General features: G+C 40.9%; 1 protein-coding gene across 2 annotated transcripts in view; it reads right to left on the minus strand.

Annotated features, from left to right (window-relative positions):
• The window catches only part of Usf3 (upstream transcription factor family member 3), a 35,844-nt gene extending 13,642 nt beyond the window's left edge, over positions 1-22,202 (minus strand). The window contains exons 1-4 of one of the 2 annotated variants that reach the window (XM_042676772.1): positions 21,971-22,202; positions 8,286-8,401; positions 5,404-5,468; positions 3,615-3,643 (exon numbers count right to left, since the gene is read on the minus strand). In XM_042676772.1, coding sequence (XP_042532706.1) covers positions 3,615-3,643; positions 5,404-5,450 — 76 coding nt within the window. In that variant the 5' untranslated portion in view covers positions 5,451-5,468; positions 8,286-8,401; positions 21,971-22,202. Of the gene's footprint in view, positions 1-3,614; positions 3,644-5,403; positions 5,469-8,285; positions 8,402-20,194; positions 20,230-21,970 lie in introns of those variants that run through there. The other variant, XM_042676773.1, reaches the window with a different exon arrangement.

Consider the following 22,202-nt stretch of genomic DNA (forward strand, 5'->3'; position numbering starts at 1 on the left):
GAAGGTGGCTCAATGGTAGAGCGCTTGCCTTGCATGCATGAGGCCCTGGGTTCGATTCCTCAGCATCACATAAGCAAAAAGAAAAAAGCCGGAAGTGGCGCTGTGGCTCAAGTGGTAGAGTGCTAGCCTTGAGCTGAAGAGCTGAGGGACAGCGCCCAGGCCCAGAGTTCAGGCCCCACAACCGGACCCCCCCCCCCCAAAAAAAAAAGAAAGAAAGAAAAGAAAAGGCCAGAAGTGGCTCAGTGGCTCAAGTGGTAGAGCACTAGCCTTGGGCTGAAGAGCTGAGGAACAGTGTTCAGGCCAGAGTTCAAGCCCCATGACCGAAAAAAAAATCCCCATAAAAATGTTTTTTACTAATGTTATTTTTAATTTTTTGCCATTTGGGGGGCTTGAACTCAGGGTCTGGGCACTGTCCTTGAGCTTCTTTTGCTTAAGGCTACCTACCACTTTAACACTTGGACCACAGTGCCACTTCCAGCCTTTTCTGTTTATATGGTACAAAGGAATCAAACCCAGGGCTTCAAGCTAGGCAAGCACTCTACCACTAAGCCACATTCCCAGCCCCACTAATGTTATCTTTAAACAGCTACACAGAGGAGATTCAATTCAACATACCAACTTATGACTACAATGCATCTTAATCAGTCATCCCTTCCATCACTCCCCCTCCCTTGAAATGTTGATCAAACATTATCAAACACGGGCTGGGCTGTACAGTTCAGAGGTATAACACATGTACAAGGCTCTGAGTTTGGTTCCCAGCACCACAAAAGCAAACAGCAAACATATTACCTACTGAAGACAAATAACTATAATGTAAGAATATAACATTTTAAGATAAATATTATAAAAACAAATATGCTTTTAGGAATATCATCTATAATAATTATATTAAAATTATAAAAAAAAAAGAGCTGGCACCAGTGGCTCATGCCTGCCTGTAATCCTAGCCACTCAGGAGGCTGAAATCTGAAGATTGTGGTTCAAAGCCAGCCCAGGCAGAAAAGTTCCCCATGAGGCTCTTATCTCCAATTAACCACTCAAAAACCAGAAGAGGTGCTGTGACTTAGCTCTGAGTACAAAGAGGCTTAGGGACAGTGTCCAGGCCCTGAGTTCAAGCCCTTTAACTGAAAAGAAACATGATAAGAAAGAGTTATCAGTACTATTGCATTATTATTAGGCCATCATTTTCTTACCATTCAAATAACTACCAGAGATTTAATGGCAAAAAATTTAAAAGACCCCACGAATCAATTATCAGAAAGCTGCTCTCCGGCCTTCCCTGCGCCACCCGCCCCCCCAAGACTTTTCTTTTTTTTTTCTTTTTTCTTTTTGTCGGTCGTGGGGCTTGAACTCTGGGCCTGGGCGCTGTCCCTCAACTCTTCAGCTCAAGGCGAGCACTCTACCACTTGAGCTACAGCGCCACTTCCGGTTTTCTGGTGGTTTATTGGAGATAGGAGTCTCACGGTCTCTCCTGCCCGGGCTGGCTTTGAACCGCGATCCTCAGATCTCAGCCTCCTGAGTAGATAGGATTACAGGCATGAGCCACCAGCACTCGGCCCCAAGACTTTTCTATACTTATTAAAGAACCATAAACAGGATGTCTACAGAGCTTTTCTGGAACATAAGCAACTGTTATATCTTAAAATAGGGAAGAAAAGGCACTGGTATCATTTTCTTTATGGTTTCTGGGATATTCACTTTGGCCATGCAAACCTTTCTTACTAAGAAATGTGCAACTGACAACTTTTCAGTTGCAAGTACTCTTGGCTATTTTCTGTTAGGAAGCTTTCTAAACCTTTTTTTTTTTTTTTTAAAGGACTCTAGGGATTCTAAGATAATGCTCAGATGGGAAGCTGGCAGAACTTACATAAAAGGGAGGCTTTTTTTTCTTTATGATCTAGCATTAAGGATATCTTTACCAATTATTCTTTCTTAGTAAGTTATGGTAAGGACATATTTATGGTACCAGAGAAAGTTGATTCTAATAAAAAGATTTAGCTCATATGAATAAATAATTAAACTTAATTCAAACATCCAAAAGCCAAAGGCAACAAAATATAATTTACTTTTCCTCTGAAATTTATAACACTATTTGTTTTTATCTAAGCAGAATTGCATTTTTAATGTGTAGAGTTAAACAACAAACAAAACCAAGTTAGGTGTGGTGGCATACAACCCAGTACTTAGGAGTCTAAGGCAAGAGGATCATGAGTCTAAGGCTAGGCTGCTATGCATTGAGACCTTGTACCAAAAAAACTAACACTCCCCCACATCACATTACAACTCCTTAACAATAGTTATAAATGATAGTTGAAAGGCAATAAACTCTTCATTCAAGGAAACAGAAGTGTCCCATCAGTGTTCAAGTCATCTTTCATTTTTCTATAAATAAAATGTTCCCAAGGTTCTTTCCTTAAAGGAAGATACCATAACTGCTAACTTTGTTTTAGTCTCAATGTAGTTCCTGATAAAAAGTACACATAGTTCACTATATATATATGCATGCTTATCTGGATTTGGCCTGTAGTTTCGATTTTAAAGACAAAAATCAGCATTTATTTCCTACATTTCTTTTTCTAATAAAAAAACTGTACTGCTTAAGATTGGTTACATCCAAGTAAGTCCATAGCTCATCTCTCCTTATTTTTCTAGATTCCCTCTGGAATTTACACAGGTATATGACTTTCATTTTTCTGAGAAGAACTGCATCAGGATTTCTTCAGTTGCTGAAATCCCTTCAAATACTAGCTCCAAGAGTACACTAATCTCTTACCCAAATAAAGTACAAATCAAAGTATACAAAGTCATCTCCAAGACACTCGAGAATATTTGTCCATTAAAAACAAACAAAACTATAACAAATAATTACTCTATGCTTATGACATAAAACTTATAATTGCCAGGCACTGGTGGTCACACCAGTAAACCTAGTTATTCAGGAGACTGAGATCTGAGCATTGCAGTTTGAAGGCAGCCCAGGCAGAAAAGTCCATGAGATTTATCTCCAATAAACTACTTAGAAAAAGCTGGAAGTGACTCTGTGGATCAAGTGGTAGAGCACTAGCCTTGAACACAAAGAGGCTCAGGGACAGTACCCAGGCCCTGAGTTCAAGCACCAGGAGAAAGGAAGGAAGAAAAGAAAAGAAAAAGGAAAAGAAAAGGAAAGAAAGGAAGAAAGAAAGAGAGAGAGAGAAAGAGAGGGGGAGGGAGGGAGGGAAAGGAAAGGAAAGAAAGAAAAACGAAAGGAGGGGCTGGGAATATGGCTTAGTGATAGAATGCTTGCCTAGCATGTATGAAGCCCAGAGTTTGATTCCTCAGTAACCCATAAATAGAAAAAGCCAGAGGTGGTGCTGTGGCTCAAATAGTAGAGTGTGTCTTTAGCAAAAGAAGCTCAGGGACAGTGCCCAGGCCCTGAGCTCAAGCCCTAGGACTAGCAAAAAAAAAAAAGAAGAAAGAAGGAAAGAGAGAGAGAGAGAGAAAGAGAGAGAGAAGGGGGGAAGGGAGGAAGAGAGGGAAGGAGGGAGGCAGGCAGGCAGGATCTTATAATCAACTTTAGTATAGTATCATTTTGAAAGCCAAAAATGGTAACAAGGAAAAATTAATTTGTCTACCTGCATTATGTGTCTCCCGGTTCTTCTTCCTGAAACAAACAATAAAAATAGACAAAAAAATAACATAAAGATAATGGAAAAGGATTTTATCAGTTTATATTTTAAGCACCAAAAAAACATCTTCTGATGTTTTTGCATCAGAAGAACCATCTTAAGTCTTTTTATTTTGTTTTGTTTTTGGTGCCAGCACTGGAACTTGAACTCAAAATATCATGGTTTCACTTGTGTTTTCTGCTCAAGGCCAGTGCTCTACCTCTAAGTCACACCTTCAGTACCCAGAATTTTGTTGTTGTTGTTGGTTGTGGGGCTTGAACTCAAGGGCCTGGGCACTATCCTTGAGCTTTTGAACTCAAGGTTAGCACTTTACCACTTTAAGCTATAGCACCATTTCTGGTTTTCTGGTGGTTAATTGGAAATAAGAGTCTCATAGAACTTTCCTGCCTGGCTGGCTTTGAAACTCGTTCCTCAGATCTTGGCCTTCTTAGTAGCTGGGATTATAGGCATGAGCCACTGGTGCCTGGCAAGAATTTTTTTCTTAATACATATCATAGTAGAAAAATCTAATAGCATATATCTTTACATAAATTGAGAAAACCATTTTTTTTTCTAGAAGTAACAGAAATTCTCAATTCTTTGATACCTGGAAATCAAGGGTTGAAAACAGAACCAGTTACTGAAAGTCCATAACTACTGGAGAATATAAATTCTCAAAGTGATGAGCCAGAAAGGTGACTTCTAACATTTGTCCTAACACCCAGGCAGGAAGGAATGCGGGGCAGATAAGCAACAGTAGACAGTAATTTAGTCATTTCAGGGAAGGGGGAGATACATGGTGGCAACAGCACACTTATGCCCTAACAACTGACATTTGAGCCACCTCCTGCATTTGTATTCTTAGCTTATTCAAATTCTTACATTTTCTTAAAATCTCATCCATCAAAAACACTTATTTTTGCATAATTGTCTAATACATTAGCATTCTCTAAGAACTACAGGTAAGAAGTAGTGATTTTTATAATAGTAAAAGCACTAGCCAAGCATGGTGTCAATGGCTCTCACCTATAATCCCAGCTACTCAGGAAACTGAGATCTGAGGGTCACAGTTCAAAACCAGCTTGGGAAGGAAAATCTGTGAGACTCCCATCTCCAATTAACCACCAGAAAACCAGAAGTGGAGCTGGGACTCAAAGTGGTAGAGTGCTAGTCTTGAACACAAAAATTCTGGGACAGCGCCCAGATCCTAAGTCCAAACCCCCTGGCAAGACAAAAAAACAACACTGGTTATCAATTCTAAGCAGAGATTGCCCAAAATACTAGAAATTCAGAAGAGGGGGTTATACAATATATATATATATATATATATATTATATATATATAATAAATATAATACAGTACAGAGAGGCATAATGGCATTAATAAAACTGCAAAGTACTTATTCAAATTGACCATAGCCTAAATGCTTAAATGCTTCACTTATAAGAACAAGCATTGTATGCTAATAAGAATACAACCAGAAACTAAGCATTTAGCACAGTTTTAGTAAACTATTTTAACTACTGATGATTATTCTTATTATTTATGCTTCTGGTATATTAAGGACAGGTAAAATTTAACTATATACCATTTTCAGTAAATTTATTTACATTCAGCCACACATATGTTTGGATATTAACCATTTTCTAGGTATACAAATACAAATTCACTACGGTCTATCTACTAAGAAAAACAAGAAAAAATTCTGCTTCTTACCCACCCAAACTATACTGTCTTTTGGGCTGTGTATACACACCTGTGCTGCTTTCTTGTTGGTGTCTCATGCTCTGTCATCTCTGGCATGGTGATAGTGATAGGAACCTACAGAGTGATGGAAAGATATGATAAAGCTCATTATTCCTGGGCACCGGTGGCTCAGGTCTGTAATCCTAGCTACTCAGGAGGCTGAGATCTGAGGATCACAATTCAAAGCTAGCCCAGGCAGGAAAGTCTGAGTCTGTTATCTCCAATAAATTAATAAAAAAAATCTGTAAGTGGTGCTGTGACTCAAGTGGTAGAGTGCTAGCCTTGAGCAAAAAGAAGCTTAGGCACATATTCAAGCCCCAGGATTAGGAAAAAAAAAAAGCTCAGTTATTCTTGAGTCTTAGAGAACTTGATAAATAGCAGTTCCATTTGAATACCAAAATGCTTTTTAAAATGACATTAAAAAAACAGTAGATCACATGTTGCAGGGTATCTCAGCACAGTGGCTCATGCCTACCATCCAATCTACCTGGGAAATAGACACTGGGGACTGTGGTTTGAGCCTGGACAAAAAAAAAAGTTCTGCGAATCTGTCTCAACCAATAGCCAGAGCAGTGGTGTAGGCCTACCATCTCCTAGGATACAAGGAATCCTAAGTAAGAGAATGGAAGACTAGGAAAGCCAAGAAAACAAAGGACAGGGAGAGAAGAAAAGAGAAAAGGGGAGAAGGGAGGGATGAGAGAGAAGAAAACTAATAGAGAGGAGAGACAAGGAGGGAAGGAGGCAGGCAGGCAGGGAAAGAGAAATAGAGAAAGTAAAAAAAGAGAGGAATAAAAAGAAAAGCAAGAGAAAGAAAGGAAAGAAAGGACAGAGAGAAAGAAAGAAAGACAGACAGAAAGAAAGAAAGAGGGGCTGGGAAGGTGGCTCAGTGGTAGAGTGCTTGCCTTGCATGCCTGAGGCCCTGGGTTCGATTCCTCAGTACCACATAAGCAAAAAAGAAAAAAGCCGGAAGTGGCGCTGTGGCTCAAGTGGTAGAGCGCTAGCCTTGAGCTGAAGAACTGAGGGACAGCGCCCAGGCCCAGAGTTCAAGCCCCATGACTGGACCCAAAAATAAATAAATAAATAAATAAACAAAAAAGTGTCAGCCTTTATCATTAAAAAAGGAAGGAAAGAGAGAGGGAGAGAGGGAGGGAGGCGAGAGGGAGGAAAAGAGAGAAAGAGAGGAAGGAAGAAGAGAAGGAAGAGAGAGAGAGAGGGAGAGAGAGAAAGAGAGAATGAAAGAAAAGACATGGACATAAACATGTATTTGAAGCAAAGGCTTGAAGCATCCAGGATCAGCTTGGATTACGTAGCAAGTCCCAGGGCAGAGTGATTTGTGTAATGAAATCTCAAAGAAAGAAAGGAGAGAAAGAGTTCAGTAAGAAAGGAGGGGGAGAGGGAGCAGGCAGGCAAGCAAGTTGGAGGTCCTGAACTGAAAGCACACAAGAAATAGGTAGGAAGATGGGTAGGTAGGTAGGTAGATGGATGAACAGATGGGACAAACAGGCAGAAAAAGGACAAAATTCATTTTGACTAGTGAATGTAAAACAGATGGATGTCAAATTTGAGGCATAGTCAGAAGCACTTGAACAGACTAGAAAAAGGTCAACATGGGCTTGGAAATCAAGACAAGTTCAAAAGAGAAATGATTTTCAGCGAAACTCGGCAAGACAAGTAGAACATATTTGACTTGACATCATATACTCTGTTTATTACACTGAAGTATTATACAAAATCTAAACTTGTAAAACAATGATGTTCCTCAATAAAAACACAGAACAGAGGAACAAGTGACCATTGCACAAATATAATATTCCATACACAAGCAAGAATTCATTCATTCACTCATTTACTGCTAAAAGTCTCATGTTATCATTTGAGTCATTAAAAAGTGAGCATGAAAATTCTATTAATATTGGAAAATGAGAGCATAAATATCCCAAGGCAAAAGCATTGATGTGTTCATTGTAGTTATGAAAGGTCAGCAATATTATGATTTCTTTCTTCTCTAATTAAAAAATTCATAATGAAAACTTTTATTGCTTTTAAATTCCAGACACTGACAACCTTCGGGAGTACGCCTGCCAGGCTGGGGTGGCTGCTCTACCACACTGGGGCAGGCACAAGCAGGGTCTCCCCTTTTTTCTCTGAGAGAGGTAAGAAGGTAGGAAGGTAGCAAGTATAGAGCCTGAAGTCAGAAAAGAAAGCTGGAATTTAAAATCTGTCAGCTGGGCTGGGAAGGTGGCTCAGTGGTAGAGCGCTTGCCTTGCATGCCTGAAGCCCTGGGTTCGATTCCTCAGCACCACATAAGCAAAAAGAAAAAAGCCGGAAGTGGCGCTGTGGCTCAAGTGGTAGAGCGCTAGCCTTGAGCTGAAGAGCTGAGGGACAGCGCTCAGGCCCAGAGTTCAGGACCCACGACCGGACCCAAAAAATAAATAAATAAATAAATAAATAAATAAATAAAATAAAATCTGTCAGCTTCTGGTGAGTTACCTAACTTCTCAGGACCTCATGTGTCCATCTATATCACTGTATTGATGTGTGAAAGGCAGGAAAGAATGTAGGGAAAGCATAATACTGGAAGGCCTGGCAATTAGGTATAAGTAGTAAGCAGTTATCTCAGTTTCCAGCTCTAGAACGGAGCAGGGAGGGTCCTGGGAAGCCCCCAAAAAGCAAAGAGATGACAGAAAGTACTGACTGAAGCAGCCTACAAAGACATGGGTGGTCAAAACTGACTTCCATCAGCTTATTCCTATTCCACCATCTTCTTATAACTTGTAAAGAAAGGACTGATGGGTACCTATGGGTTAGAAGCAACATACACAAATTAGATAATCACTAAATGATAATGTGGGACAAATAAGTGATACATAAACAATCTGTCACATTTCTCACCCAAGGGCTTGTAGAGTTTCTTCACTTTTGATTCCTGGCTTCCAACACCTCCTGTTTCTGATTCAAATCTATCATCTTCTGCTAGAAGATGGTCTATAGGTTATGTTTTCTTCTTACTACAAAAAAAAAGAGAAAGAAAGAGAGAGAGAAAGAAAAAGAAAGAAAAAAGGAAGGAAGGAAGGAGGGAAGGAAGGAAGGAATAGAAAGAAAGAGAGGGAGGGAGGGAAGGAAGGAAAGGTCAATGAGTGCTTATAGTCACTAGGTGTCCATAAGCAGCATATGGGTCAAGGGCTGGCAACCCATGGCACGCAGATGGATTTTTGCTGGGTTGCAGGATGATCCTGAATTTTCCCCAATACCTGAAAGCAAATGAGTGCAGCTGCTCTCCAAAGTCCTTTTCCAATGGGCTTCCCAGGCTCCATCTAGATAATAAAAATAGAGGTCCTACTGACAGTGGAGGACCCTCAGGAAGAGATTCTCTTCTTGACCCATGGGTTACCTAAAGTCCTCCATATATATGCCTTATGATAAGATCTGTCCTCGATTCTAAAAATTACCTTCCCTCAACTTCCTATCTTCTTCCCTCTTGTAAAGCCTAAGAACTTACTCACAAACATGCCATGAAGACAGTGACATTAGGAAGCCTCAAACCTGTGCATGGTATATGTTTTTAGGGCATTCATCTCAGACTTGACAAATAAGGCTTGAGAGGGCCCAGAAGTTTGTTTGTTGGTTGGTATTAGCATACATTAATTGTACAAAGGGATTTCATTGTGATGTGTGTGTGTGTGTGCAAAAGAATTTTCCAGTGGAATGCTGGTGGCTCACAACTGTAATCCTAGCTACTCAGGAGGTTGAAATCTGAGGATCATGGTTCAAAGCCAGCCCGTGCAGAAAAGTCAAGAGACTCTTATCTCTAATTAACTGCCAGAAAACTAGAAATGGAGCTGTGTCTCAAAGTGGTAGAGTACTAGCCTTGAGCAGAAAAGCTCAGGGACAGCGCCCAGGTCCTGAGTTCAAGCCCCACAGCCAACAAAGAAAAGAAAGAAAGAAAGAAAGAAAGAAAGAAAGAAAGAAAAAAGTATTTTCCCAGAGTCCAGAAAATATAAATAGAAACTTGTGCTGCTGTAGTCCTACTCTTCAGGGATAACCTCTGTAAACATTGTGGCATTTTTTTTTTTAGACCATTCTTTTAAATACTTCTAACAAAGAATTGCTTCATAAGTAAACCTAAAGAAAACTTCAGGTTTTAAGGCTTTTTTAAAAATTCAATTGCAACCAAGCACCAGTGGTTTGCACCTGTAATTCTAGTTACTCAGGAGGATCTAAGGATCAAGATTCAAAACAAACCAGGAAAGACAAATCCAAAAGACCTTTACTTCTAACTAACCAACAAAAATCCAGAGGTTGGAGCCACGACTCAAAAGGTAGCGTGCCAGTCTTGAACAAAAAAGCTAATGGAAAGTGCCTAGGCTCTGAGTTCAAGCCCCAGTACTGGAACCAAAAAAATAAACAAATTAATTAAATAAACAATAAAATAAAATGACACAAATAACTCTTTCCTTTTGAAGAAAATTTTACAAAAAAAGTTACAAAAAAGAAACAAAAATTTAAAACAAAATGGTTGTAGTACAAATACCCCACCACTATTTTAACCATGTGGTGTTATGAATTCCAGATACATTCCAATATGCCCAAGCAATTACCTATGTACATATTTACTATCACACTGAAAGGACATGACACATACAATTCAAATAATATAAAATGCTCTCACTTCCAGTTCTAGTAATTTTTATTCTCCACTGAGAATATAGCAGTACATACAGTTCCTCTGATGTGGCTAATTCCCACACCATGTCTTACACCTTCCGTGCCCCTAACATCTCCTGTCATCTAATACTCTAGTCCTTTCTGCCAAGGCAGCCTTACTCGCCAACAAGGCCTGTGGCAAAAGAGCCCCGACTGACACCTTCTTGACCACTCCATAACTGGTCCACAAAAACACAACTCTTTGATATAGCAACAAATAGTAATGTACCCTTCAAGTACATTCCTATAAGTACAAAAAGACATTTATTCAAGGATAATTATTGCAATACTGTTTGAAGTAGTAGAACACAAGAAAATATCCTAAAATCTTATCAAAAGGAGATTGATTAAATGTCATAGTATTATACTGAATTATCTGAAACAAACCATATTCCACCTTTAAAAAAAATGTTGCCTGTTTGTTTTGCTGTGCTGACAATGGAACTCAAGGCCTTAAAGCTACAAGGCAAGTACTTTACCGCTAAGCTATATTCCTGTCTCGATCTGTCTGTCTCTCTCTTTCTCTCTCTTTGTGCCAGACCTGGGGGGATGACCTCAGGGCCTGGGTACTGTCCCTGAGTTTTTGTGCTCAAGGCTATCCCTCTACCATTGGAACTTGAGCCATAGCTGCACTTCCAGATTTTTGGTGGTTAATTAAAGATGAGAGTCTCATAGACTTTCCTGCCAGGGCTGGCTTAGAACCAAAATCCTCATACCTCAGCCTCCTGAATAGCTCCCAGGAGCTATTGGCTCCTAGTTCTTAAGTCCTTTTTATGTCCCTTGAAACTACAGTTTCAATCTAGTATTTCCATCATACAATATGATGATACCATGTATTTTATCTATCTGTGAGAGAGCCCGATTATACAATCTCCCCACCTTCCACACCTATTCATATACTGAAGTCCTAAACCTGAATTTAGAGACAGGGCTATGCATTGGTGGCTCATGCCTGTAATCCTAGCTACTCAGGAGGCTGAGATCTGAGGATTGAGGTTTGAAGCCAGCCCAAGCAAGAAAATCTGTGTGACTCTTATCTCCAATTAACTACCAAGAGGCCAGAAGTAGAGCTTGCTTCACCTAACCTTCCTAATTATTTTCAACGAGTGGTTAAATCTGTGCCTACAGAACCTGCATATTAAAATTTTAATACGTTTCTCTCCTATGAAAAACTATGGTTCATTTCCCTTCCACTACAAAATTTTTAACATTTTCTGCCACATACCAACTGCCCATCTACCTTTGCCAGGGATTTCTGAATGCTACGTGTACTCATTGCTAATGACCTAACTGTTTCTAGTCCCTCTCTACAGACCTAGCAAATATACTAACCCATATTGACATAATTACCTATTCTCATTTGTGCATCTATCTACATTAAAATAATCATGAGATTATACCTTTATCTTCTGTTCTAAACAAATACTGAGGGCTCAGAATGGTGTTTTTCCTTTACTGATTTGCAGTATTGCTTACTGATAGTGAGAAACCTGGCTTCCAGTACTTCCTGTTACTTTTCCCTGTGATGTGATTCAAAAATGACACACACACCACTTGCAGGGTTCTTTTAAGGATCAATTGGTATTGTTTTAAGGATCAATATGTTCAAGTTCCTTTAGAAAAGCCCAACACAATGTATGTACAGTTGTTTGTTAATAAACAAAGGTCCTTAGTAACTAATACAGGTAACTCTATACACAGTATTTATCATTATAATCATTAATAAGTTTCCTTTGTGGCATAATGGATACTGGCATTAGCTAATTCAAAGTCTTCCTCCTTGATCTCATGTACTTTCCAGTAATGTTTTGTTACTGACTGCCTATGAGTGTCATCTGAATGAAGGAGGTTCACTATAAAGTCACACTCAGCAATGAATCTGACTCTCATCACTTATTAGCACGGCAATAATTCTAACACCTGAATAATTCTTAAGAATCTCCAGAGATTCATTTGCAGGTTTCAGTGGATGTAGTTCCCTTGAGGGCAGGCATTTGAGTGTGTCTCGTTTACTGACATATAGTATTCTAAGTATCTAGAACAATATCAGACACACAGTGGATACCCAAAATTTGTTGACTGAAGGTTAGTGTGTAGAACTTTTTTTTTTTGGTGCTGGCCATGGATCTTGAACTCAGGGCCTGAGCACTATCCCTGAGGTACTTCTTTGTGTTTTTTTTTTTTGTTGTTGGTCATGGGGCTTGAAATCTGGGCATGGATGCTGTCTCTGAGCTGTACAGCTCAAGGCTAGTGCTCTACCACTTGAGCCACAGTGCCCCTTCCGGTGTTTTTCTGTTTATGAGGTACCAAAGAATCAAACCCAGGGCCTCATGCATGCAAGGCAAGCACTCTACTACTGAGCCACCCTGAGCTTCTTTAGTTCAAGGATAACTCTGTATCTGCCTTGTGTGTAAGTGTCTGTGTGTGTGTGTGTGTGTGCGCGTGTGGTAGCAGTTTACTGGAGTTCCAAGTCTCATGGACTTTCCTTAATTGTCTATCTTTAGCTTCCAAACTGTAAAGATTTCCCTCACATTAAACAAAAATTTTCTGCCTCTCATTCCTATTTTGTTCTCCCTGTGAAATTTCTTCTAATCCCAATCCTTTTTAAACCTAGGCAACCAAAAATTTTTTCTTGGAGGCCAGACACTGTTTTGACCAAATCAAGTATCTTTTCTCTGTTGCCAATCTATTTCCAGAAGTATTTAAGGTTGCTTCCTTCTCCCTTTCCTCAAATGCTCTAATCCTCAAATGCTCTAATCCTAAATTATCTTCTTTTTCCATGTTTGCATCCTCTTTCTCTAATATAAAACCTTCTCTTGGGTTGGGAAGGTAGCTCAGTGGTAGAGTGCTTGCCTTGCAAGCATGAGGCCTGGGTTCGATTCCTCAGCACCACATAAGTAGGAAAAAGCCAGAAGTGGCCCTGTGGCTCAAGTGGTAGAGCGCTAGCCTTGAGCTGAAGACCTGAGGGACAGGGCCCAGACCCAGAGTTCAGGCCCCAAGACCAACCAAAAAACCCAAAAAACAAAAAACAAAACCTTCTCTTTTCTTTCTCATTTGAATTTCTAATTTCAATACTCTCTCCCTTTTGCTGTTTATTTTCTGTTAAAAATTTCCCTTTTTTCTGTGTAGAAGCCATTATATATGTATATTCATTTTGATAAATATTAATTTGTATAATCAAAGGCACAGAGGCATTGTGCCTTTGTGTTCCTCCCCTAAGCCATTACCTTTTTATAAAGATACTTTCAGCTTTGATCTTGCTCCACATCTTTGGCTAGGCAAAGCTCTCTTCAGAGTATGTCATTTCAAAATAAACAGGTTGGTGTAGAACATGTTAAAATTCCCTCATCTTTTAAGAGACTTAACTTCAAAGTCCTCCCATTTATCAGCAACAGCAAACCATAACCTGGCTAGAAACCCAAAAATAATCTGTAAGGCTTTTGACTAAATCTTACCAATATCCTTCACAATGTTCATTTCTTTCTGTTCACTACTACTGCCTTAGTTTAGGCCCTGTTACAAGTTGCCTCATCATCATCTTTTTTGCTCTCAATCTTTTTCCTGTTCTTCAATGAATTCTATGTCCTACTGTCTCATCAATCTTCTCTTCCAATTAATAAAACTCCAACATCCTCCTCTTAGTCTCTAGAATCTATGGGATAGCCCTCTGTACATATCTCCATAACTTGCACTAGCCTTGGATTTCAATATTTGGAAAAAACTGTATTGAACATGTCTAGATACTTTCTTTGTTGTTAATCTCCAAACAATGAAGTATTAGCTAAGTGTGGCAGTGAACACCTATAATCCTAGTTGGGCACTGAGGCAGGAAGGCTGCCAGGTTTGAGGACAGCCTTTGCTACACAAAACATAGATACATATGTGTGTGTGCACATGTATATATGTATAATATTATGACAGTGCCACATACTGTTTAACATTGTTTTTTGGTTAATGACAATCCACAAATATGACTGTGGCCCTGAGATTGTAATTGAAATCTATTGTCTAACATTTTTCTTCTTTATCTTTTCTATTTAGATATGTTCAAGAATACAATTGCCACCGAGTTACAATTCCCTACAATATTCATGTCAGTAATACCGTGTACTAGTTTGCAGCTTATAAGAGAACAAACTATAGCATATAGCTTGGATGTGTTGCCAGCTATATTCTATAGGTTTGTGTAAGCATATTATTGGGCATTCACATAATGACAAAATCACCTAATGATATAGTTCTTAGAATGTAACCTGCCCTCACAATGTGACTGCAATACTTAATATATTTAAAGTATTATAAGTAATTTAGAGACAATTTAAAGTATACAGAAGGATGAGCATAGATTATATGTAAGTATACTCTAAGATTTCAGTATCTTTAATTTTTTATATGTGGAAAACCCTGGAAGAAATGCCCCATGGCATGTGGCTCATGCCTATAATCCTAACTTAGGATGCTGAAACCTGATAATCAAGGTTCTAAGCCAACCTGGACAAGAACATCTGTGAGACTCTTATCTCCAATTAACCACCAGAAAACCAGAAGTGGATCTGTGGTTCAAAGTCATAGAGAAAAAAAGTTCAGAAATAACTACGCTAACTATTGTCATAAAGGATCTCAATCCTGGCTTTCATGATTCTGTCTTCTTCACTGGCCAATCTGCCCTGCCCACTTCTACCTAGCACAACACAGAGATCAAGTTAACTAGCTGTCATGCCATCCACTCTTCCCTCCTCTCCAATTCAGATTCTTTCCCGTGCTCATCAGCTGGTTCACGCTACTGTCCCACTGGAATAACATTTCCACTTTGTTCTGCTTTTCAACTCCTATCAAACCTTAAAGTCCAGTCCGTGTCTGTTCTCTATCAAACATTTCCTAGTATTTCTCAACACTAAGCCCTCTTTGTATACTCTGGACTCACCACTCACACTATTTAGTAAGCTTGTTACATATAATCTCTTTCTCTCACTGTATTATTTAATTTTCCATCTTTGTGCGTGTGTGCATGCTTGTGTGTGTGTGTGTGTGTGTGTGTGTGTCTATGTGTGCACACTAGTCATGGGGCTTTCGGGGCCTAGCAAAGTCCCTGAAGTTTTTTGGTCAAGGCTAACACTCTACCACTTAAGCCACAGCTCCACTTCTGGCTTTTTGGTGGTTAATTGGAGATAAGAGTTCCACGGACTTTCCTGCCCCCGCAGGCTTTGGACCATGATATTCAGATCTCCAACTTCTCAGTAGCTAGAATTATAGGGGTGAGCCACCCAGTGTTCAGTTTCTATTAGCCATTTTTCATTAAAATATATAATTATCCATTTTTGCACTTAAAGGGCTAATGCAACTTTTTCCTGACCCAAATTCTCTCTAGGTGTTTGTTCCTTCAATGACGATGTTTCTTGCATGAGTTTACGCTTAACCTATACCCTCTTCTTCAATTCCATTTACTCTTCAACCATCTATTATTTGACTTTCAAAAAAAAAAAAAAAAAGCTCACAGCACGCTCACCACACTCACCATAAGACTACACACTGACAAATCCAATGAATTTGTAGGAAATACTGGAGCTTGGGCTGTCTGGCAACAGTATCTTGATTTTCCTTTGGAGTGCTTCTCTGCCCTATTCCTGAGCTCCAATGGGGCTTCAAACATGGGTCCACCTCTAAGGTACACAAAGGGTTAACTAGTAAGACTTGCATAAGAAGGAAGGCTGGCTGGGGCTGAGTTAGCCTAACACTTCCAGATCTTCCTGAGGCTTCATTGCTCTACCTTTTTTCATTTCTGTGAACTTATCCAGTATCTGTCCATAAACACCATTGTCTGTTTAAGGTAGCTAGAGTCCATTTTTGGTTTTGGTTTTTTTTTTAAAATTTTTATTGAGATTAGGTGATTACATAAATTTCACATATTTCATAGTATTGTGGAATAGTGATACTTAAAGTTACAAACACATTTTAACTCACAAGGCAAATTGTCATTATCATGATCGATAAAGTTTGTGAATTCTATAAGCTTTGACAATACAACAACATATCGGGTGATATATACATATCTTTCCTTTTGCTTAGTGTAAGCTGTTTCCTATTTCCCTCTCATTCCCTCCCTCCCATCACTGCCTTTGAGTTGCTTAGTTTATTTTCATCTAACCAGTGCAGCTGACAGGCCCCTCTGTTGTATGTTTTCCTGTTTCCCTCTGATTCTATGTCCTCCTGGTTTTTGGTTTGTTTTAAGATAGGGTTTTGCTAAGTCAACTCAGACTTGTCTCAAGTAGTTAGTGATTTACTTTCTCCTCTCTCCACCTCTACACTGATGGGATTGCAGGAATGCACCACCATGCCTGGCAATTTCTGTTGCTTGTAACTAAAGAGAATTGTAATCTACAAGCAGTTTACAGGCCGAAGTCTGAATTCTCAAGATCGCCATGAATTTTTTTCACTGCCCGTTCTCTGTGGCTTCTACTGTTTCAGAAAATAATAGCTAATATGATCATTTTTTTCCCAGCAGACCCAATTATGATTTCAAGAATTAGGAAGTAATGCTGTCTAAACCAGGCAATGGACAAGAAATTATACTGGGTGCCAGTGTCTCAGGTCTGTTATCCTACCTACCTGGAAGGCTGAGAATGGGAGGGTTACAGTTTGAGGCCAGCACAGGCACAAAATAAATAAAAATAAAAAATTGAGACTATTTCTCAATTGCTGGGCATAGTGGTGAGTACCTATCACCTACGCCACGTAGGAAGCTGAGATTGGGAGGATATTGGGCATGATTATATGGGCCTGTCATCCTAGCTAGGAAAAGGAGCCTAAAACAGGTAGATAATGGTTCAGGCACAAGGTCTGGGAAGGAATTGAGACCCTATTTAAAAAATAACTAGTGTCATGCTGGGCACTGGTGCCTCATGCCTGTGATCCTAACTACACAGGAGGCTGAGATCTGAAGATTGCAGTTCAAAGCCAGCCCAGACAAAATAGTCCATGAGACTCTTATTTCCAATTAACCACCAGAAAATCGGAAGTGGCACTGTGGCTCAAGTGGTAAAGCCCTTGAGCTAAAGAGCTCAGGGACAGCACCCAGGCCTAGAATTCAAGCCCCATGACCAACAAAAAACCAAAACAAACAAAAAACAGTGTCCCTGCCCAAAAGGGGGGATGATAGATCCGGCTCAGTGTGGTAAAGCACCTGCCTAGTAAAGGCCCTAAGTTCAAACCCCAGTACTAAAGAAAGGGAAAGGGAGTGAGAGAGAAAGAGACAGAGAAGGAGAAAGAAAGGAAAAAGAGAGAGAACAGGAGAGATTGCCAGGAACATATAGAGTAAGTGGGAGAATCCTAGAGCAACTCTTTGTATCAAGACTAACAGGAATGTTACCAAGAGACTACTGCTAGCCTACAGAGACAAAGGCTTATTAACACTGTTGAGGAATAAAAGTTTGTAAGCCACATCTGTATGACTTGAAAACTGATTCTCTTTCACATCCACCCTCACTTTCTATTTTTCCCAATCGACTTGCTCTCTCTCTCACTTCCACATCTCTGTTGCTATTTTAGATGGGACACTCACATCAACCTTCCAACTGGGAACTCCTATTATATTCTTTGAAACTTTTTAATCACTCACATAATGCATGTAACTATCTATTAATGGCAAATCCTTAAAGTTAGCCTAGATATTCTTCATAATTCTAAACATCATGTTTTAATATGAGATATACTTCATGAACTTAATAGCTTTCCCACAGACTATATAGTTTCCAAGTAGTAGAAATCACATCTTTCATACTTGTGCTCTTGACAATTAGTATTCAATTAGTATAATAAAATACCTTCCAGGGGCTGGGAAGGTGGTTCAGTGGTAGAGCCCTTGCCTTGCATGCATGAGGCCATGGGTTCGATCCCTCAGCACCACATAAGCAAAAAGAAAAAAGCCAGAAGTGGCTCTGTGGCTCAAGTGGTAGAGAGCTAGCCTTGAGCTGAAGAGCTGAGGGACAGTACCCATGCCCAGAGTTCAGGCCCCACAACCGGATCCCAAAAATAATAATAAAATAAAATACCTTCCAAAAGAATACCAGAAAGGGTATTCCTAATTTTTCATTATTAATCATCATATCACAGATTTTAGGCACTTTTATTTAGTTTAGAATCTAGTGAATACTGCATTAAATCTCTTAACTATCTGATGAGTGCTCTCCAGTCTTCCCTAAAAGTTCTTATGAGCTGAGTTCACCACTTACTATTTCTGTATTCTCTTTAGCACCTAATGGTTGTACATATGTTAAGTACTCAATAAATACTTGATGAACTGAATTAAAAACACAGTATTAGCACATTAATAAGAGTAACATATCATGTACTACTGATCTAATTAAAAGATCTGGCCTTCTGAAGTAGTTCAATTGTACCCATATGGAAAATTTAATAAGAAAAAGAAAAATTACCCAATTGGACAATTAGCAGTGTTCTCTTAACAAGAGATTCACAATATTTTATGGACAATAAGCTCAGAGGAAAGGACTCACGGTGTATATGCCTGTGTATATCAGATAGAAGAGAACATATTTAAGGGGTTGGTCACAAATACAACTCACTTAAATGCTACTAATCCTCTAAAGTCCATAAAAAGCCAGGCACCAGTGGCTTACACTTGTAATCCTAGCTATGAGGAGGCTGAGATCTAAGGATCATAATTTGAAGCTAGCTGGGGCAGGAAGGTCCAAGAGACTCTTATCTCCAATTACCAACCAGAAAACTAGAAGTGCACCAATGGCTCAAAGTGGTAGGGTACTAGCCTTAAGGAAAAAACCTCAGGGACAGTGCCCAGGCCCTGAGTTCAAGCCTTATGACCAACCAAAAAAAAGTCCATAATAGAAGTACAAGGCATAGTACTAAGTAGCAAATTTACCTATGTTAGAGATGTTTAGTTATCTTTGTATAGTATTTAGTACAGCAGTCAATTATTCATATAACACATTTATAAAATGGCTATTAATGACAAGTTCAATGTTCGGTCCTCAGAGTACAAAGATCAAGAGAATACAATTTCTTTGGTGATAAACTTTTAGCTCTGCCATGTTGCAATGATCCTGAGGAATATAATTGAAATCATACCCTCTAACATAGAGGCCTTGGGGGCTGGCAGTCTGGTATGGAAGGAAGATAAACATATCCACAAGTGGTAAGTGCTAACACAGAAATAAATGTAAGCTGTTGGGCTAGAAGCAGGGCCCAGCAACAGAGCACCTACCTCACAAGTATGAGGGATGATTTCAAAGAACTGTGCCTCCCTCCAAAATAAACAAGCCACAGGAAACAAGTAACATAGCAGAAGAAATTAGGCAAAGATATAAAAAAAATTGACATCAATACATGAATTCAGTGATAGCTGAGGTATGAGAAGCTACTAAAAGACATCAGGACAGATAGTTACAATTAGTGTAGAGGGTCCTAAACCAAGCCATTCAACTTAAAACAAACCATTACAGAAAAAATAACCATCAAAGCCAGAAAATAATACACCTTGTCATTACAGTTGGGCATAATAAAACATACAGAACACTAAAAATAAATAAATAAACTGCTGCGTGTTATAACATGAAGGGAATCTTCTAAAGAATATGTAGCCAGGCACTGGTGACACACATCTGTAATCTTAGCTACTCAGGAGTCTGAGATCTGAGAACTGAGGTTCGAAATCAGCCAGGCAAGAAAAGTCTGTGGAGACTTTTATCTCCAACTAACCACCAAAAAGCCAGAGAAATGGAGCTGTGGCTCTACTGGTGGAATGTTAGCCTTCAGCAAAAAAGTTGAGTATTCGCCTGGACAGTGCCCAAACCTAGAGTTCAAGCCCCCACAACTGACAAAAAAGAAGAAAGAAAAAAGAAAGAAAATTAAATAATACATAGTGTAAAAGTTTGAAGAAACCTTAATAAAAAGGATAATTAAAACTTGTTGGTGTTGAGAGGAATTGCAAGAAGAGTGCATATTCTGAGAGACGCTAATGTTAACAAAAGCAGGGATCTACAGTGCATCTATGGGATGGGGAGGGGCCCAAAGGCTCACCCTGGGAAGAGGGGGGAGGGGCTGGATACAAGTGAAGGCCTGACTTGAAGCAGCATGTGACAGCGTGGGACAATCCTAGCAATGTGGACTCTGGTCTAGAATTATGGTAGTTTTTAGTCCTGGCTGCTGAACAGAAAACATTAAAAGGTATGTGGTTGGTCACTCTCCTTTCCATATTAATCTCAGGGGGAAATGGTCTGGGCATTAAAATATAGACACATACAAGGTGATCCTAATGGTCACTTTAATATCCACTGGGCTAGACAACAGACAGTAAAACATGAGATCTGGTTATGATCTAAGCTTGATTTAAGTCCTTGTTTATAAGCAACAATTCCGAGCTGATTACCTATAGAAGCTTACCTTTTAGCCTGAGTTAAACATTCTCAGTCTTCTTAATGTTTGTTTTACTTTGCTGATAGGCTAACTCTGAAAATAAGTAAATAACCCTCAACTTCTCATACATGACTAGCTCACTCACGACTCGGTCTACAACTTTGTAATTTTACTTCTGTGACGTTCCACAGACAACCTAGAAAATAACTATGCCAAATCTAAACTGTCTGGCTATCCCTGCAATGCAGTGCTGTCTGTGGGGTGTGTAAATGTTAGTGCTCTGTGTGTGTGTGTGTTCCGAGGCTTGAAATGAGAGCCTGGTCACCGTCCCCTGTGCTTTTTGGCTCAAGACTAGCACTCTACCACTAGAGACACAAGTGGTATAGTTAGTACTTGTAATTAGAGATTAACCAATTGGTGGTTAACTGGAGATAAGAGCCTCACAGACTTCTCTGCCTAGGCTGCCTCTGAACCATAATTCTCAGATCTCAGCCTCCTGAGTAAGTAGGATTATAGGCATGATCCAGTAGAGCGCCAGTTTTGAGCAAAAAAGCTAAGGGAACCCAGGCCCTGGGTTCAAGGACTAGTACTGGCACACACACACAAATGGAAAGAAATAAATACTAACATAAAACCTGTGCATTGTTTATAAGCAAACAGCTATCTTCTTTACCTGCATTGTTGACCCCAACTTTCTTTTGTATGTGCTGTGAGGTCCCCCAATCTCCATAAAGGTAAGAATGTTATCCGACTTGTTTTACTTAGGATTTGCCATTAGGTTTGCAGGCTCCTTCCCAGATTCAGAGCACACATGTAAAGTCAAAGGTAAATGAAGAAAAGCCAGGGAGCCGGTTCCAACGAGAAGGGGGTGACGCGGGGTGAGGGACCGTGCACCCTGCACCAGAGCGGGCGAACGCTCGGGCTTCCTCAGCAAGCGTGGACGCAGACTCCACGAGTTGGCCGGGAGCTTGCTCCACTCCCCCTTCAGAACGCCAAACGACACCCCGGCGTCTAAACAGAGCCCGCCAGCCTCGGCCGCGGGGAGGGAGAGTTGGAGCAGAGCCGCCGGACTTGGAAAGAGCGGGTCCGCAGGCGAGTCGGGGCGCCGGGCAGGGTGCGCGGGGTGGCCAAGGCCGCGCGGCGTGGGGCTGGCTGCCCGGCCCTTTATGTGCCCAGGACCTCCCGGGGCCTCCCCCGTCCCGCGCGCGTCACCCGCCCCCCACGCCCCGCTCCTCACCACGGGCCTGGCACACCGGGGCCGCGGGGAGGTCGGGGAGGTGAGGGGTGCGTGCGCCGCCGGCGCCCACACCGGGCCAACTAGAATGGGGTCCCAGGAAGGAGGCACGCCGGGCTGAGCCCTCGCCGCCCCGAGCACGAAGGGGGTGGGTGGAGCCGAGCCCGGGGCCGCCCCCCGGAGCCGCCCCCGCCGCCCCGGCCCCCGCCCCGGCTGTCAGCGCCCCCTCCCCCGCTCCCACCGCACTCACCCGCCGGCTGCGCGGTCTCGGCCGCCGTGGTGGCCGTGGTGGCGGCCCCCGCCTGGGTCATGATCCCAGGCGGGAAAAGCAGGGGTGTCTGACCACCCCAGTGAACCTCTCGATCCCCAGCCGCCGCCGGCGCCTTCGGGGCTGGGGGAGCGCGGGCCCAGGCCCTCCTCTCCCCCCGCCCCCGCCGCCTCTTCTAGCGGCCACCGCCGCCCCTGCGAGTCCAAGCCCTCAA

Source organism: Dipodomys spectabilis, unplaced genomic scaffold (genome assembly GCF_019054845.1).
Source record: "Dipodomys spectabilis isolate Male_0828 unplaced genomic scaffold, ASM1905484v1 ptg000032l, whole genome shotgun sequence".
Lineage (NCBI taxonomy): Eukaryota > Metazoa > Chordata > Mammalia > Rodentia > Heteromyidae > Dipodomys > Dipodomys spectabilis.